General features: G+C 34.7%; 1 protein-coding gene across 1 annotated transcript in view; it reads right to left on the bottom strand.

The window, feature by feature from the left end:
* LOC148946725 (ubiquitin carboxyl-terminal hydrolase 10-A-like) overlaps positions 1-17,605 on the bottom strand; it is a 51,900-nt gene that overhangs the window by 4,912 nt on the left and 29,383 nt on the right. The window contains exons 5-8 of the mRNA XM_089096348.1: positions 17,123-17,327; positions 14,163-14,394; positions 12,297-12,548; positions 6,245-6,482 (exon numbers count right to left, since the gene is read on the bottom strand). Coding sequence (XP_088952474.1) covers positions 6,245-6,482; positions 12,297-12,548; positions 14,163-14,394; positions 17,123-17,327 — 927 coding nt within the window. The remainder of the gene's footprint in view (positions 1-6,244; positions 6,483-12,296; positions 12,549-14,162; positions 14,395-17,122; positions 17,328-17,605) is intronic.

Raw genomic sequence — 17,605 nt, 5'->3', positions numbered from 1 at the left:
AATCACCTGTATTATCTCCCTGAAAATTTTGAAAAGTATATGAAAAAAAAAACAGAAGAGCTATAAATACAACCATCTGGAAATCGGAATACATGTTAATTACCTTCTAGAGAATACCTAGCTCGAATTTTGCGGTTTATACCTCAAACAATGGCATAGAAACTAGTCATAATAAATGAAATGAAATGCCTTTAACAGTAATTGGAGAACTTTCCCTTTCCATCAATTTGAAATTTCTCTACAGTAAGAAAAAGTTAAAGTACAGTACATTAAAAACAACGTACAGTAAAAAAAAAAAATAAAAAAATAAAAGTACAGTAAATAAAAGTGAAAAAATAAAGGTACAGTTAAAAAAACCGAGGAATCTTATCTTTTATAGAAACCGGGCATTCAGGTGGATTCTCCGAATAAATTCGTTTTCTATTTATCAATCATGGTTGCAATAAAATATGTAGCCTAGTAAGGAGAAAACCACAGCTCATAGTAACCGAAAATTAAAATGCATTTTTATATTCATTTTCAAATATAAAAGAATCACAACTTGACACTGATTCGGGATGGTAACTATTATCCATGTTAAACTTAAAAGTAAAAAGCAATGACGAAAAAAAAAAGGAAATTCTGAAAAAGAACTTGAAACCCCTCAAAAATGTTGGTGGAACAGACTTAAGAGTTTACTATTGAAATTTCATGACCAAAATCTGTAACTCTCGGCTTTCAGCAACCCCCCCCCCAATTTGAAACCTGAGAACATGGTATTTTAGCCAGCGTATCACTGATGTGTCTCCTTTCGTTCTAGCGCTAGCAGGGCACTGAAACAACATAGAGAACTGTTTAATGGCTCATTTGAAAAATATTACTTATATCTACGTATAAATACATCTTGATAGCATAAAAGTAAAATACAATTTTCACAAAAAACTGAATTTTTTGGAGTCATTTCAGTATTATATATAAAAAAGAGACAGCACTAGGATTATCACGGTCGTCAACACCTTCGTTTATGCAAAACAAATATAAATGTGTTAATCATAATTTAAATAATAATATAAATTATTTAAACAATAATCATTTAAGTTAGTAAATAATTATTTCGATAATTATTTTAAATAGTTAAATATTAAATTATTATACATTTAAAAAAATATTATTACTGATTTTTTTTCTTACCAAGTCATTATTGGCGATCTTCATAAAGAGTTTTAGTTATTTTTGCTTTTATAAGGGATTCTTATTTGAAATCACGAATACACTCAGATGCTGGACACTATTTCATTATACAAAAATATAATATAATATATAATAAAAATATAAAAATGTGATTATATAAAAACAAGGAATTATAGAATTTCCGTGACAAATTTAATCGAACTAATACATGTTAGCCAAAATAACTATAAAATACTTCGTAAATTCGTCTTGATGGCAAAAGTTACAAAATAGTTTAAATGCAATTTTCAAAAAAAAAAAAAAATTGTTGGTGTAATTCAGTATTAAATTAACAAAGTTTAAGACCACTTTAAGGCCACCACGGTCGTAAACAATTGTATTTACTAGAAATAAGTAAACACAAGTAAAGATATTTACCCCTATTTTTAGTGAATTTTTGCTTTTATTAAAGATTCTTTTTTAAAATTGCGAATAGGCTTAAGAAACAAATTGATTTGCTCAAGGATTACGTCGGACGCTGGAAAAAGAGAAACAAAAAGAAAGAAGAAACTAAAAATAAGAAGAAACCAAGAAGAAACATAGCAAATGCACCGCATACACTTAAAACATAGCCATCACTTTGTTGATTGTTTTTGATAAAGTCCAGTCCGGTACCAAGACCAAGGATGGTTCAGTTTCAATAACAGAACAATAAACAAGCACTTAAAACCACACAAAAAATACTTGGATTAATTACAGGTGCGGTACCAAAGACCAGAGTGGTACAGCTTCGATAATCAAGTATTATACACACCAACTTGTTTTTCTATGGAAATAACAAGAGTCGGAAATACTAGAGTTTCTAACAAGGTTGGATTTTAAGCCCAAAGGGGAAAGTGAAGAAGCTACTTCACGAAATTGAAGAAACCTAAATTAAGTTTTGACAAAAATTTGTGCGAATTTTCATAGATGGTGCTAAATACAAATTATTTTCTATTCAGTCTTTTTGCTTCATCTAAGCACTAAGATCTTATAACTGAGATGTTACTTCTTTATGGTCAGATCATCGTTTTTTGCTTCATCTAAGTGCAGATCTGGTAAGATCTTGCAGCTCATTGATCTTAGCAATTAAATATATTATTTCTGTCAAACAGAACAGTGAAGAGAGAACTTTGATTAAAATCTCATCGAACTTCTTAGACCACTAATCAGATTAGAACGACGAAAGATGAAAAAAAAGGGGGGGGGGTATAAGAATTGAGTTCAAAGTGCTAAGATTTCGTTAAAACTATTTACTCTCAAAATTTGCATGGTCTTAACACATCAAATTGCTCAAAAAAGGGGGTAATATGGTAGAGCAACGAAATTAAAGTTTTAAAACAGTTGACGATAGAAACACAACTTAGTCGTTTACTGATTCATAAAATGAATCAAATCGACTTTCCATGTGAACTAAAAGGAGTTGCTGTACATGCTTTTTTGAAGAGCCGATCGGAAGATCAAATTAAGTTATGTGATCAACTGCATTGATCCTACCTCTCCAAAGAAGAATTTCTTCAGGTAAAGCTTGCTTCCAGTTGAAGAATATGATTTCAGAATTTCCGGCATTAAGTTCAAGTCAAAGCTTCACATATTCGGATTACAATCATGCGAAACCGGCGTTTACCCACTGGATAGTGTGAATTAAGTTGAGAATGTCGTCTGGATAACATACTAGCGACAAATCAGGATCTTTGAGGATGAAAGACAATATAGCAGCAGGTTGCGTAAGCTACAGATATGACAGTGGTCAAGTATGGTTCTGAAGCGTGGGCGCTCCGAAAATGAGGACGATTTGCTAGATGTTTTCCAGAGTTGCCTACGGATTGTTTTGGGTACTCGACTAACTGACCGAATTTCAACCAGTAAGCTGTACGAATAATGTGGTTCAATCCCGCTTTCTAGGGCTATAATGCAAGAAAGGTTGAGATGGCTAGGGCATGTTATGCGGATGAAGGATGGCAGATTGTCAAATATTTGCTTGTCGGCCCATCGTCTAGGGCCAAACGAAAAGCAGGTCATCCGCGGCTGGGATGTGAGGATGTCGTAAAGAAAGATTAAAAGGAAATGGGAACTTCTTGGGAGGGTGTAAAGAGTGAAGGATTTGAATAGATTAAAATGGAGGAGCGTGCGCAGCTGTGTTGGCCTCAGGCATCTTGGTGCTGCAGTGATTTGTTAGTACTAGTAGTAGCAGATGGGAAGAAACAGCACCTATTATTGTTTGCGATTTTGTTATTGATGACACAATGAGCTTGAACAACTTATTACACATAGAAGTTTGCCATTGAATCATAGAAAAAAATTTATCAAGTGGAGTTCATTTTCATAAGTCACAAGCCCGCCAAAATTTACAAATGCAAGTGTTCAAAGACTTATTCCTATTAATTGAATTTCTTTATCCCATGAAGGACGATTATTGGACTAAGGGATCTCTATACCTTAAAGAATCCCCTATTTTGTCCATTATGCACTTTATTAGTTTTGTGGCCAAACTATTTAGAACTGATTGGACGGTATTGACCTTGAATAAGATATCGGAACTTAAATAAAAGATCTGAATAAATGACAAAAATCTAGAAGCCGAAGCCTACTCTTGGAAATCTTGGAAAAACCATATAGTTTCTCCTGTTTTGTGCTGGAGATAAAGTTTTAATGACACTTAAATCATTAGAAAGTGTGAACTCAATTTTTTCGATTAAACGGAGTAGAATATTATTTTCTAAATTCAGGAAAGGGCAGTAGGTTTTTGGTGTTTTCCCTAGCATACCTGCTAGGGAAAACACCAAAAACCTACTCAAAGGAAACTTTATTTGATCGAGTTGGCAGCTTTAGAAGCCTATAATTCTATTTGCTTGGATTTAAAACCTTGCCAACACAAAAGACGTAAAATTTCATTGCCTTCTCAATTAAATTTCATAGTCAACCCACAGATTCTCAGTAACACTCGATGGTGGCTAGTCCCCTCGAAGAATTCGCTAATGGACACTTTAACTTTGAGACAGCCAGCCGATGCTGAGGCTTACAAAACAATTTTAAAGTACCGAATATCCTTAAATCCAACAGAATATCGCTTGTTATTGCGTTTAATTAAAAGAAGCCCTAAGGAGCACGACCTTAGATTGTCGAGAATCAACAATCACATTAAGAAACCAAAGCCTTTAAAGATGGGGAGTAAAAGTAAACCATTATTTTTTTCCCCAGCAAAGATTTATAAATAAAACAAACTGAAAAGTTAAACACGAGAAAAAAATTCCGAGACCTAGAACTGAAGCAAAATTATTTTACACACCGACTTAATTGCTAAAATTCAGTACTTATTTAAATATCTTATTAAAAACTTATAAGTCACATATGACTTATAGGCAATTTTAATAAGTCCTAGGAAAGCTAAATTAATGCAGGTTTTATGGATGCGGATAGATTGGGCGTTTTAAAAACACCAAAATGATTGTCAGACACCAAAAACATAAATCTTTCTTGTCAGTTATCCCCTCCCCTCACTGTCACCTGAAGAAATTTGGTTCTGCGCATGACTTGGATGGACATCGCTTCAATAATTAATTTCCTTCCTTTATTAAATTTCAAGATAAAAATTCATTTTAACAAGAAACTTTCTACTACTCATAAGTAATTATAAAAACTTTATTCGGGAATAAAGTTGTAAACGAATAATCAGATAAGTATCCGATAACAAAAATAAATGCCCTTATTAACACAGAATTATAACATATCATATGAATTCTGACTGGTAAGTATTTATACTTTGCATGAGGAGCAACAACGCGGCAATTTCTCTTTTCCACATTATTTTGGGAACCAAGACTATGAGACGTTTCAATGCTCCAAATTCTCCTGACAAGAGTGTCAGGCTTCGACTTCGTCGAACTGTCACAGAGTGACGTCAAACTTGTGTCAGGCCTGACTTCGGTCCCTTTGAAAACAGTTGAACGCTTCCCAATGCAGGCCCCATTTCGGATGACAGGATGGCATTAGCCATTTTCATCAACTGCCAGCCTCCTGGCCGACCAATTTGTTATAATAGCACAGGACAGAGTTGTCTTGGAGGACAAGTTCTCAATATTACGGAAAATGCACCAACTTGAAGTTAAGAATTTTGACAGCATACTTTGCGGCATAAATCTGATTGTTTCCACAAGTTAGGACTTGCGTTTACCTCTAAGAACCGGGTTAAAATTGTATTGGGATTTGGCTAATTATGCACCTAACGAAATATTAGAATACAACATGAAAAGTGATGTATTCGGTGCTGCTGTTACCACATTGTTAATCACAAATGAAATGGCTTCCTAACCTGTTCTTTTAAGAATTTCATATTTTCTCTGGCAGGTAGTGTTTTTATTCTACCCTTTCTTGAAAAATCTACCCTTTCTTGGCAGCCAAAGACTCAATAAACTTACAATTCAACTGATCTTGTTAAGCGATGTCACAAGTAACAAGATTACAAGTTAGGAACGATAGTAGCTTTGATAAGCATATGCAATTTGCATTAAAGTATAGATGACTAAAATCTCTTCTAAGGATAGGGGGTTACGACCACAGCCGAGAGTAGGGATAAAAGAATAAAGTAAAACGTACACGTTAGATACCGTCGAATAAACGTAAACAGAGTAAAAGATTAGTTATGTGAACCAACGCATTCTAAAAGTTCCAAAATCATCCAAATTAATAAGGACTAAAGCATAATTCGTGGAGATTTAATATGTACTATAATTATCATTAACTCCATCAGTTCAGTTAACTATAAAGGACAAATGTCTTTTAGAAAGTTTATACTGACCCCTGTGTAAGGTATGAAAAATTCAAAAAGCAACTCCTTTGAAACAGTAAAGAATGAACATTTATTAGCATCAAATTACTTTGTTTGAGTGTTTTTCCGGCCTACATTCCCCCTAACCTGAAAATACTCCTTTAACATTCCGAAAAAGTATCTTTTACCCTAACCGCTGAGAGATAGTAAGAAACTGAAACGCCATTTTAACAAACTTGGATACAAAGAAACAAATTTGTTACATGAAACTGAATATAGATGACCTACCTCTTGGAATCTCCAAATCCAAAGGAAAATCAATCTTCTTCATAAGCTTTTGGCAACCTCCGTGCTTATCATACAGGAAACATTTTAAGTGGAGCATCAAAACAGGGGGAAGTGCTTCAAGTGTTGTTTGGCGAGAGGCACTTATCTCCTTTTTATTCTTTGGATCAACGTATCCAATTAAAGGCTCTTTGACTACAAGCATGTCCAAGGCTTCACTGACAGTATTGACTTTCTCATTCTAAAAATAAAGAAAATTATTGGTCCTGTAGTGACGCAGTGGGTTCATCTCAACTCGGTAATACGGAACCCGGAATTTGACTCAGCAGAAGCAACACACTGCAGGACTCAGAATTGGGTTTTATTGATGACTTTATGTGAAAGCGTAGCCACATTAATCCCAAAAAGAAGAAGAAAATTAATAGAACAGTATATATATATATATATATATATATATATATATATATATATATATATATATATGTATATATATATATGTATGTATAATCAGATTTTATTTCTAGGTAAAAAATATTTAATCCCGACAATTCGAAGAATCTGGGCACAAACAGCGAAAAAAAGAACGCATGGCAAGATTTTTTCCTGGTGTTAACTAAAATCTGAAGTCAGTGAAATCCAATTGAAATTTTGTCTTTGTCTACAGATATCATAACTTAGAAGTTAAAAGTTGAAAACTCAAGAAATGATAGGGTACCTCGGATCAACACTCGTATTGAGGGGGAGGGGGAGAGGTAGGTCACAATTAGCAGTCTATAAAGTATGTTTAACAATCGAATAAGATTGAAAGGGGTACCTAGTCATAGTAAAATGAAAAAAAAAATCTCTAAATTACAAATACTGAATAACTGACTCCGCCCCCCCCTCCCGGGGGGACGACTCTCACAATAAATATTAGAGCATAATATTTTTAGAGCATAATTTGATTCATCTGTAAGGAAGTCCATGGGGAAATGTTACACTAGCAGGACAAAAACAATTTTTACATGCTGTTAATTATGTAAAGAAGATTCAAATAAGGAAACGAGGAAAGAAAATCACCAATTGAAAAAAAGGAAATAAGAGAAATAGAAACAAGAGAATAAGGAAACAGAATCGAGAAACAAAAAGACCTTACTCTTCTTTATCATTTTATGAGGAAAAATCTTTTCACTGTGGTCTAGAATCCAGCAAGATACACAGCTTCGTCAATTTTACCTTGGATATTCCACATATAAGGTGCAAGATTTCTTGCAATATATGATCCTCGAGTTATAAGCGGGATTTCCTGCATAATGTTCAAAACTGTGAAAATCGCTATTTGTAGAAAAATGAAAATTACAGAGGTTAGTATATTATTAAAATATTTATAGACGAAGGCACTAGTTCCCGAAATTTTTTGTTTTTCCAACATCAGTGCTTACTTTTGAAAAAATTCTTAAACTAAGTATTTATTATCATCCTTATGTAGAAGAAGATTTGGAAATTATGAAAAAGAAGATAAACTGAGAATTTATGGTATAAAGTTGCTTACCCACAGTGAGTACCTATAAAAAACACACGGATAAAATACAGCCAAATAAACAGTTTAAATGGTTTTTCCTGTAACTAAATATTTAAGCTGGCACGAAATAAACAGAGATCTAGATAACTTTGCGGATATAATTTTAATATACTTTTTCCATGACAAATTCTCATCGATAATAAACCCCAAGTACTTTGTCTTACGAATAAATCCCAAACAATACTTTTGGTTTTTCAAGCTACGTATTTTCAGTATGAGCCGAATCTACGAACTCATGTGGCACTGTTTCCCATTCACAAAAGTTCAATTGATGGGCCAAAGACAAGAGGCAAGCTATCATCCACAAACAGATAGTACCTACCTGTGATAAAAACGAATATAGTTTTATTTGATAAGTAAAAATTTATAAAAGCAAAAGATCATCGATAGATCCCTGGGGTACGCCACATTTCGTTGGAAATGGATGAGACAACACTATATTTTAAAGATCCGGTCTTCAAGCCTACTCTTTTAGTCAATCGCACCTTTTGATGGCCAATAGTATCGAAAACTTTCGTTAGATCCACAAATAGAGCAGCGGGGACGAGCCCCAGCTCAAATGCTAAGATAATCTAGACAACCAGCCTCGTGGTCGAAAAGCTCTGTTGACAACCCTTTTCTAAATCCAATTTGAGTGTTAATAGGATTTGGTTACCTCTATATATTCACTCAATCTAGAATAGATAGATAATGTATTTAAAAGCCAAAGGGCATGTACATGAAAATTCAATCAACTTAGTAAAAATAATGAGCTTCAACTATTAAAACAAGAAAACAAATTTATACAAACAACTAAAAGTTTCATCTCGTTATTTTTTAACTACAAACTTTTCCTTTATTTCAAAACTTCCTCAAGGTAGCTGCAAACTGCCCCTATCACGGGTTTTGCCATCGACTCAAGCATACCAGATAGAGAAGGGGCATCCTTTCCAAAAAAATCTCTCTTAGGCTTGAAAGCCCCCGGCACCGTGTGAGAAGATGGTTTACATCCTCAGCACCCTGATTACAAAAGGGACAAGAGTACTCGGAATCCATTAAACCTCTATTTCTATCAAATACTTTCCAACAACCATACACTGGAAGGCTATTCACTCTGAGCTGGAACCATACTTTAAGACATCTAGCTGTTAAATTTATCTTGAAATAAGTTTCAAGACCAAAAACTAAGTTTTATTTATTTATAGGAACTAAGCCTTTCTGGTGACTCTACAGTAGCGAGTCCCAGCTGGACCTCTTGGTATTCTATAACTTTTGTAGCGTGCACTGCTATATCTATGAGTAGGCCGGTACACCTAATCCTTCATGACACAGGTGGGATAGGCCTACCTTATTTAATATACGGTGTATCTGAAAAGGCCATGCTTTTTTTCCTCCCTAACTGAAATAATTCTAAATATGCTAGCTTTACTAGTCTATCATTCAGCAGCTCTATAACCTTCCTCCAGAACCGGAACATCTGCCCTATTCTATATTTCCTTAGAGAAAATAGCCTTATGTCCCCTCTTACTACTTGCTTGTGAGTTGTCTGATGAACCCCGATTACTCTTTTATAATACTGAAGCTGGATACTCTCCAACTGCTTGGCAGCTTTATAACCCCACTGCTCTGCCCCATAATGCATTACTGGCAGAACTTAAATGTTGAAAATCTCTTTATGCATTTTTATATCTTTAGCACTTATCAAAGTTTTATTTCTTAGTAGTGCTGATGAGGCAGCCTTTCCTCTCCTTATCATTTGTTTTATATGCTCTGTCCAACGTCCATTCTCCATCAGAGTTCCTCCTAGATACTTAAAACTTTTTTTTTGTTGAGTTTCCTTTCCTCTATAACAAAACTTTTGGTCCGTCTGACAACTCTTATTACCCTTTCCAAATACTGCTTTTTCTGTTTTCTTAACATTTAAAGTTATTTTCTTTTCCTCAACATAATCACTTAGAACATCTATTAGCATCTAAGGGTTACTAGCGAACTTCGACCTACCAAGGCTACCAAAACCGAGTCATCCGCAAAAAGCATTACTGATAAAGCATACGTTCTCAACATCACCCTTGGTGGCCATTTCTTTCTAAAATATTCTACTATATCATTAATATATACCTGACAAAATAATCTTGGAGACAAAATACTACCTTGCTTGACTCCTCTTTTAAATTCAAACTCTTCTGACAAACCTTTACCTATTACTTTAACTATCCTTTTTGTACCTACATACATTTCCCTTACTATCTTCCACCTAGCTAATCTAGCCACCTAGCTAATCTATTATCCTCTCTAAAATCTTACTTGCCACCTAGATAATCAATTATTCTCTCTAAAATCTTACTTGCCGTTGACATTAGCGAAATTGGACGATAATTTTTATGGCTCCCAGGATCCTCTTTTTTTAAAAGAGGCACTATTAGAGATTTCTTCCATACCGAAGGCCACTGATGAAGAGAAAGAATCCGACTGAATAGTACTAACAACACAGGTAGGAACCATTATACAAATCTTTTATATACTTCAGTTGGAATCAATTCCTGGTGCCGATCCTCCTTCCATTTTTTTTAAGACACTCTAACCTCTCTTTCCTATATATCCTCAAATAATTCATAATCATACTCCTTCATTGGTAGGACAACCTCTCCATCTAATTCTTGTAGATCACTGCAGTGACCTCCTCTTTCCTTGAAATATGCTGGCCATAAACTAGGCTCTGGTGTTTCTTGGCTAGTTATCCCCCCTGTTTTACCTTCCTCTTTCACCATCCTCCAGAATTCTTTCATTCTACTATCCTTGTATGACGAGGTCAATGCCTGCCTTTCCTTTTCTCTAGTCACTCCCTTTTTTCTTTCAATTAGCCTCTTATATTCTCTTCTACCTGTTCTAAATTGTAGAAAAGGTGGTCCTTCTTACTAGGGTCATTTTCTAAATTCATTAAATCTAATATATTGTGTAGTTCCACTTTCCTCTGTTGGCACATAAAAAAACCCTACTTCCTTTTTCCTCTTTTTAACTAATTTTCCTTTAATAAATTATTTATAAGTCCCAACCTTCTGCTAACTTATCAACCGAGCACTCCGCCTCCTTTAACCTCACTAATTCCATCTGAATACTCTCCTGTGAAAATATTTCCGCTATTCCTAGGTTTTCCTCAGCACCCCATTCCCTAACAAGCTGCTTCCTAATCCTCCCGCCATTATTTCCTTCCTTTTGACCACTTATTGCCTCTATTGTAGCTAGACCTAGTGGACAATTAGCTTCTAACTTAATCCCCAACTTCAGTGGCAAATGATCCGAACCAGCCCAGTTCAAAACCTCTAGGCACAGCTGTTCCATCCCAAAACGAACACAGAGCAGAGCATAGTCGACCACACTAGGGCGGGCCCCGGAGACGCAAGTAAACTCACCCCTGTCCCTATCCTTACCAATCCTCCCATTTTCACTAAATACTCCCATCTCCACACAGTGTCAGCAGCCTTTGCCCATAAACATTCAACTTCCTTTTAGCGTCCCTGCTGCTCCGTGGCATTCCATAAGCTGGAGGTACTAAATCCTCCTCTCCTCTAGCCACCAAATTACTCAGTTCTCGTTCTGCTCCCGTATATGCATTTAAATCACCAGCTAACACAAAATGATCATCAGGGAAATTAGTACGGTACTCTGATAATTCACTTTCTAATATAAACCAAATATCTTCTGACCTACAAGAACTATTCCGTGGAGGGATATAAAGGCTTCCTAAAAGTAGATTCACTTCTTTAGTAATCACTAATCTAACCCAAATAATGTTCTCTGATTTGCTTGTGAGCCTAGCATATCTTTAAAAAAAAACATTTTATTATTCACACAGGTACGCTTTTAAAACGCTGGAAGAAAACGGTAAATCTGACCAGACTTTGAGGTCTAACATATCTGACCACAAAAAAAAAAAAAAAGAAAAGATTTGATGCTTATCAGGGGATTCAGTTCCTCAAACCTCAGTTTCTTTTTTTTGTAATTGTCAACTTTTTCTCTTAAGTGCTGAGAAGTAAGGAGTTCAAAGGCTCCTTTTACAAAAAATCCTATTTTCAAAGCCTTCTTTAAGGTCCTCTCCGCCTTATGAGATGATACGACTTAACTTGTTTTGTACGGGACATTATAAGCGGTATTTGGTCCCCAGGAGCCGGAGTGTAAAAATTAAAACTAGAGGAATAAGGATTTTCATCACAGAAACACGGTCTTAGCAGATTGATGACCAAGAACCAATCGTAGTATATGTATATATATATATATATATATATATATATATATATATATATATATATATATATATATATATATATATATATATATATACATATATATATATAAACTGCCATACGAAAAAAATTGTACTTGAACACCGAACCTAAAGGGGAAACATATCCAAGGAATCGGAAGCAAACACTAATTTGGGAAATATAATTTTTTTTGCACAAGAAAAAAAACAAATATATAAAGTGAGACAACTTATAGATAGCAGAAAATAACAACCTGGATGTCCAGCTGCAGAGTAAAGAAAGGTTGAAGCGTTGCAGTACACATGCCCTTTTCAGTTTGAAGAACCGATCTCATTTGACCAAGGAACAAATCACCAACTGGAGTTCTACAGATTGTAGCTGAACGGGTTACTGTTCCCTTGTTTTTAGGTCCAATAACTTGCCATTCTTCTGGTTCCTCAACATTACCATTTTCTACCGGCTTGTCTATGCCATTCTGCATTGGTTTGGAAACTAGTTTTACGAACTAAAAAATATTATATAAATTAGTTAGTACTAATCGTAAAGTGAATCTCAAGTCAGCATACTCAAGTCAAAACCATAAATAACATACGTATTATTTTTCCAGATCGAAAATTAAAATTATGGATAATAAAATGCGTAAATACCAATGTCTCATTAAAAAAAAAGAAAAGAAAGAAAAGCAATCAATTCAGTGGCGATTTTACAACTAATAATACCAAATATCAGTTCTAAAAGTGAATGATCTCATCTATTCTATTCATATATTTACTGAGTAAAGATAAAAAAGAGCTCAATTATTCACTGAAAAGGCCTTAGCTTTTCAAAGAAGGAGGCACTCGCACACTGATTCCCAAAGCACATTTCCACCCAACCCCCGATTACTTTATAGCTGTTTTATTGAAACCTTCGAAGACCCATCTTACACGAAACTCCTACTAGTACGCCTCACAAAACTCAAACAAAACACAAGGTGTGGAAAACCAGACGACTCGGGCTAGCCTTCGATTCAGACAGCACAGAGTAACAAGCATTGACCACAAATAACTAGAGTTAAATAAATAAAGTTACATTTGAGTGTCTAAAAACAAAGACATCATTTCTGAAGTTAAGCCAAAGAAGAATCCAAAAAATGGCTGATTAACATCTCCATTTGACAATAATGGAGGAGGGTTCAATGGATTTGACGAAACAGGTGAAATCTTTAAGCAGAAAAAACAGTCCCCTGGGAGAATTAAATAATGGGTCCTTTGTCTTTGAGACGGTCAGCCGATGCTGAGGGTCACAAAATGATTCTAAGGTATCGAATCCCCTTAAACTGACAAAAAAAAAAAAAAAAAAAAAATCTAATTTACATTCAACATTGATTCGAAACACGCAGCACCAACATGCCTACTTTGTCGCAAGAACTCAAAAGAATCGTCATAGAGGCAACAAATTCATACAACTGTATGGTGCGTGCAAACCCTATTAAAAGCTGTTTATTGGCTTCTAGCCAGTACCAATTGTCCCTAAAAAGACAAAAATATGGACAAAGTATGTAAAAAAGTATGGACAAAGGAGGGCGGGGGATCTAAAAACGAGTTGACTAGGACCATTATTTTCTTCTTCTTCCCTTTTCTGTAAAAAAAAAAAAAAAAAACAACAACACTGAGATACCTCCTCCGAGATTCAGACTTTCGAGCAACTATAGTTGCATAATCTAGTGTTAAAATTTCCAAAATTTCAACAAAGCATTTTTCACAACTCAGTTTGTAAAGTGACAGTCTAGATCAGTCTTCTTAAAGATTTTTGCCCTCGAAGAGCCCTTAAAATCAATTATATGCCACAAAGAGCCTCTGTGGATTACATGCCATAAATCTGTTCATTAAATAATCCACGTGGCTTCGTCCAGCTCGCAGTTTCTCCCCAAATCTGCAGCTGTCTTTTGCAAAACCCTCAGCTTCTACGAATTCCGACGATAAAATAAAAACAAAGTCAATTTTCAATCAAAATTAGAGTTTCGCACATCATTCCTGTCTCAAAGAAGTTAATATGCTGAAATTCGGATGATTATTATGACAATTTTCTGCACAAAGATAATTTCCACTTAAAAAAAGGAAAAGAAAGGATTTCATACCTCAATCATTTCATCATTAAGAGCATTCAATAAAACAGTGAGTAATTCTTCAGCATCCTCTTGACGTCCCATTTCTTTAAAAGCATTAAAGGTCTGCATCAGGCTATATACTATAGATGGCTCAAATGGCAAGCCATGACTGAATTCAGCCGATGGCTTCATTGATTTCTTGGCTTTTGGATTAGGTGACATGGGCGGAGGGAGAGTGACAAACTCGCTCACAAAAGAAACCCTGAAATAAAATAAATGCTTCATGAAAAACTACATAATAATGAACCCAAACGAAGAATGCAAAACCAGGACACTATGCAGCTCCACACTCCTCTCTTAACTGTACACAAATTGACAACTGAAAATGTGTCCTTTCCATTTTTGGAAACTACTTGAAAAACGTGGATAATTTCGGAGACCACACTGCCTTGTCTGTATATGTATGTGTTGGTGACTGTATATGTCACCGAAATATCTGGTATTTTTTTGTGAATTTTCTATACACTGTCTATTAAAAAGGATTTTATCCCTATTTTGAACTTTTATTTTAACGTTACTTGAAAAACTTCTGCAATATGCTTATATTCACTTGAGAATTTACACCACTGAATAAAGAGAGACAGAATAGAATAAAGAAAGACATTTAGCAAAAACGGCAAAGAAGTAAGATCAGAAATCTCAAGGTTTCCTTAAAATCGATTTCTATCAAAAGATGTACTTTGGTAATTTTTTGAAAAAAAAAATGTTTTGGTAATGTAGCTAAAAGGTAACAAACAAATCTATCATGATAATGATTTAATGCTGTGAGATTGAGTGATTAGAAAACAAAATCAGTGTCACACCCAAGAGTAGGGTCCGCCCCCCCCCCCAATAAAATCATTGTCACTTTAAAAATATATAGTTTTACTATAGCCGGAATGAAACCACAGAAATAAGTGTTTTGGTCTCAGAAGTAGAATTCCGGCTACATTCTTGCGACATGTCCTCTAACTATGTAAACATTGTCAAGACTCAAAAAGCAATTCAAATGAATTCATTTAGCTTTTAAGAAATTAATAATAATAAATGGGTAACTGTATTGTTAATTTTTTCTGGAATGGAAGAAGGAATCACACTCGACACCCCTGTATAAATATATGGCCCGCGATTAGATGAATTCGTTTCTAATTGTTTCACTGGCGCACTTGCAGAACCGTTCAAATGTAGAAGTGCATATATAGCATCTACTGTCACTTTTAGATTTATTGACAGACCTAGAACTAAAAACGATGGCTTGTTAGCCATCTAAGAAAAATACGGCTGAAATACATGTCGGACAAATTCACCTGATTTATAACCGAATGGAAATATAATAAATTTTTAGAAAGTCTTGAAAAAAAAACCCAATGATATACGTTCTAGAAAAGCGTCATGATGAAAAGATGGTATTCTTTCATCTTTGTATCAATTTTTTTGACGTTAATCTTATATTCACAAACCTATTTCTAAAGGAAAAATTAACTTTAAAGACAACAATAATGAAAATCCTGGAATATGGAAAAGCTTCCTGGAATATTTGAAACATTCCCCTATCTTTATTTCAATAAGTCAGTTTTTAAAATCGGCGAATTCAAGTACACCGTTAACCGTGTTAAACTGCCGCCAACTTTAAGCCACTGCTTCTCGGCAACAACCACATACACAAAAGCTAATTTAGACAGAAAGAGGGGAGGGGGGCACGAAAAAAACTACAAAAAATTTCGAGATTTTGGGGTAGCGTGGGTCATGCATATAAGCCTTTTCTCGAAATAACGCAAACACATACACTTGCTTTTATCTTCAGGCGGCTCTACAGATCTTGAGAAAAAGATTTTTATGAAACAATGAAAAAAAAGATGCAGAAGCCCAATAACAAAAAAAAATCACTTAGGATGAATTTTAAGTGGGCATTGCTGCCTCTATGAGGCATATGAGACCATCCCATTGGCTGTAAACGTCCCTACTATGAGTTAATACGTCATAAAAAGAATCTTCATGTTCTAGGAAATGGACATAGAGACTTGTATTAGACTTGTCTTTTTAGAGCGTACCAAACATAGCATGTTGGTGATAACTAATGTCTTAAAGTGAAAAATTTGAATTTCTCTCTTAGCCAAGAGGTTAGCACACCAAACTTGCAATCCTATATCCTTTGACGCAGGTGGCTAAGACCTGTTGTTGCTAATTATTTGGTTAGCGACGTGGGTCAGCGGTATGACTCTTTAAGCTCATCCAGAGTTGACCCAGAGAAATATTCGGAAAAAACACGGGAAGCGTCGTATGACCTGCCCCCAATCACACGTAGCACTCTCGTCCGAAGGGCAAAGAATCAGAAGATCTGTAACTGCATTACAGGGCATCATTGTTCAAGCATGCAAAAAAAAAAGTTTGAAGAATTCATATTTGAAAATGTGTATTATTTTCATTAGTTGAACTTTAGTTAACACCAGGGACTTGCATTTACAGGGGCTACCTAAGTTTTGCATTTGTGCGCTTGCTTTTTTTCCTTTTGATTTAATTTTTTTATATCTACTCTTTTTTTGTTTTTTATGATAGTTTTTATCCTTTTCACTTGTTACGGCAATTCCCAGTTTAATAATTGACTACCGAATAATTTTTTATTCTGATAATTTAGATTTTGTTATTTTTGCAGGTCATGTAGTTTTTTGTCTTTTTATGTTTTCGTTTTCGTTCTATCATGTTTTTATTTATTGACTCCGAAATCAAAATTCGATCCTTCGGGGCTTCTAACAGCAATTTTTTATAACAAATCTCTTATTTTATTTACAGTAATTTTTAAGTTTTAATTTCGCTCTTTACTAAAATATAAAAATAAACTTTTTTAATTTAACAAGAAGTTTGAGAAATAATAATAATAAGAAGAAATTCAATAGGATCAAAAGTCAAGCTTTCTCATTTTTCTAGGGTCAGATAAAGCGTTAAATACATACATAGTTTCCATTACAGGGGTAGGTTTCGCTGACGTATCCTTCATTTTGACGATAGGTTCGATGGCTCTGATCATATTATAAAATGGTGGACAGCCCATTAAACCTTGAAGAACGGCGTTGATGTAACAGTAGTTGCCTTTGTTGAGAAGACCTCGGGGCTGAAGATTAAGACCCTCGTGTACCAACGCATAATTATTCAAGTGTACTGAAATAAATTGATTAGTTAATTGCATAATCGGCTATTCATTGATGTCGGTAGAAATGCAAAAATCAACTAAGAACATACGTTTCTCTTTATCAATAAAGAAGTAATTACCCGGTGGATGAACTGTTGGTTTCTTTTTCTATTTTTGTAAGTTTTTACTTATATGTTTTGAAGATGTGATGCTCATTTTCATAAGGATTATAAACAAAATATTAAGTGATGCCACTTAATTTTGTCAGACCTTCTTAGCGTAAAATGATGGCCCTATGCATCTATTC

Source organism: Artemia sp. Qi Xiang Cuo, chromosome 11, assembly GCF_049724085.1.
Source record: "Artemia sp. Qi Xiang Cuo chromosome 11, ASM4972408v1, whole genome shotgun sequence".
NCBI lineage: Eukaryota > Metazoa > Arthropoda > Branchiopoda > Anostraca > Artemiidae > Artemia > Artemia sp. Qi Xiang Cuo.
Note: the sequence above shows the minus strand (reverse complement) of the source record. Positions and strands in the feature narration are given on the sequence as shown.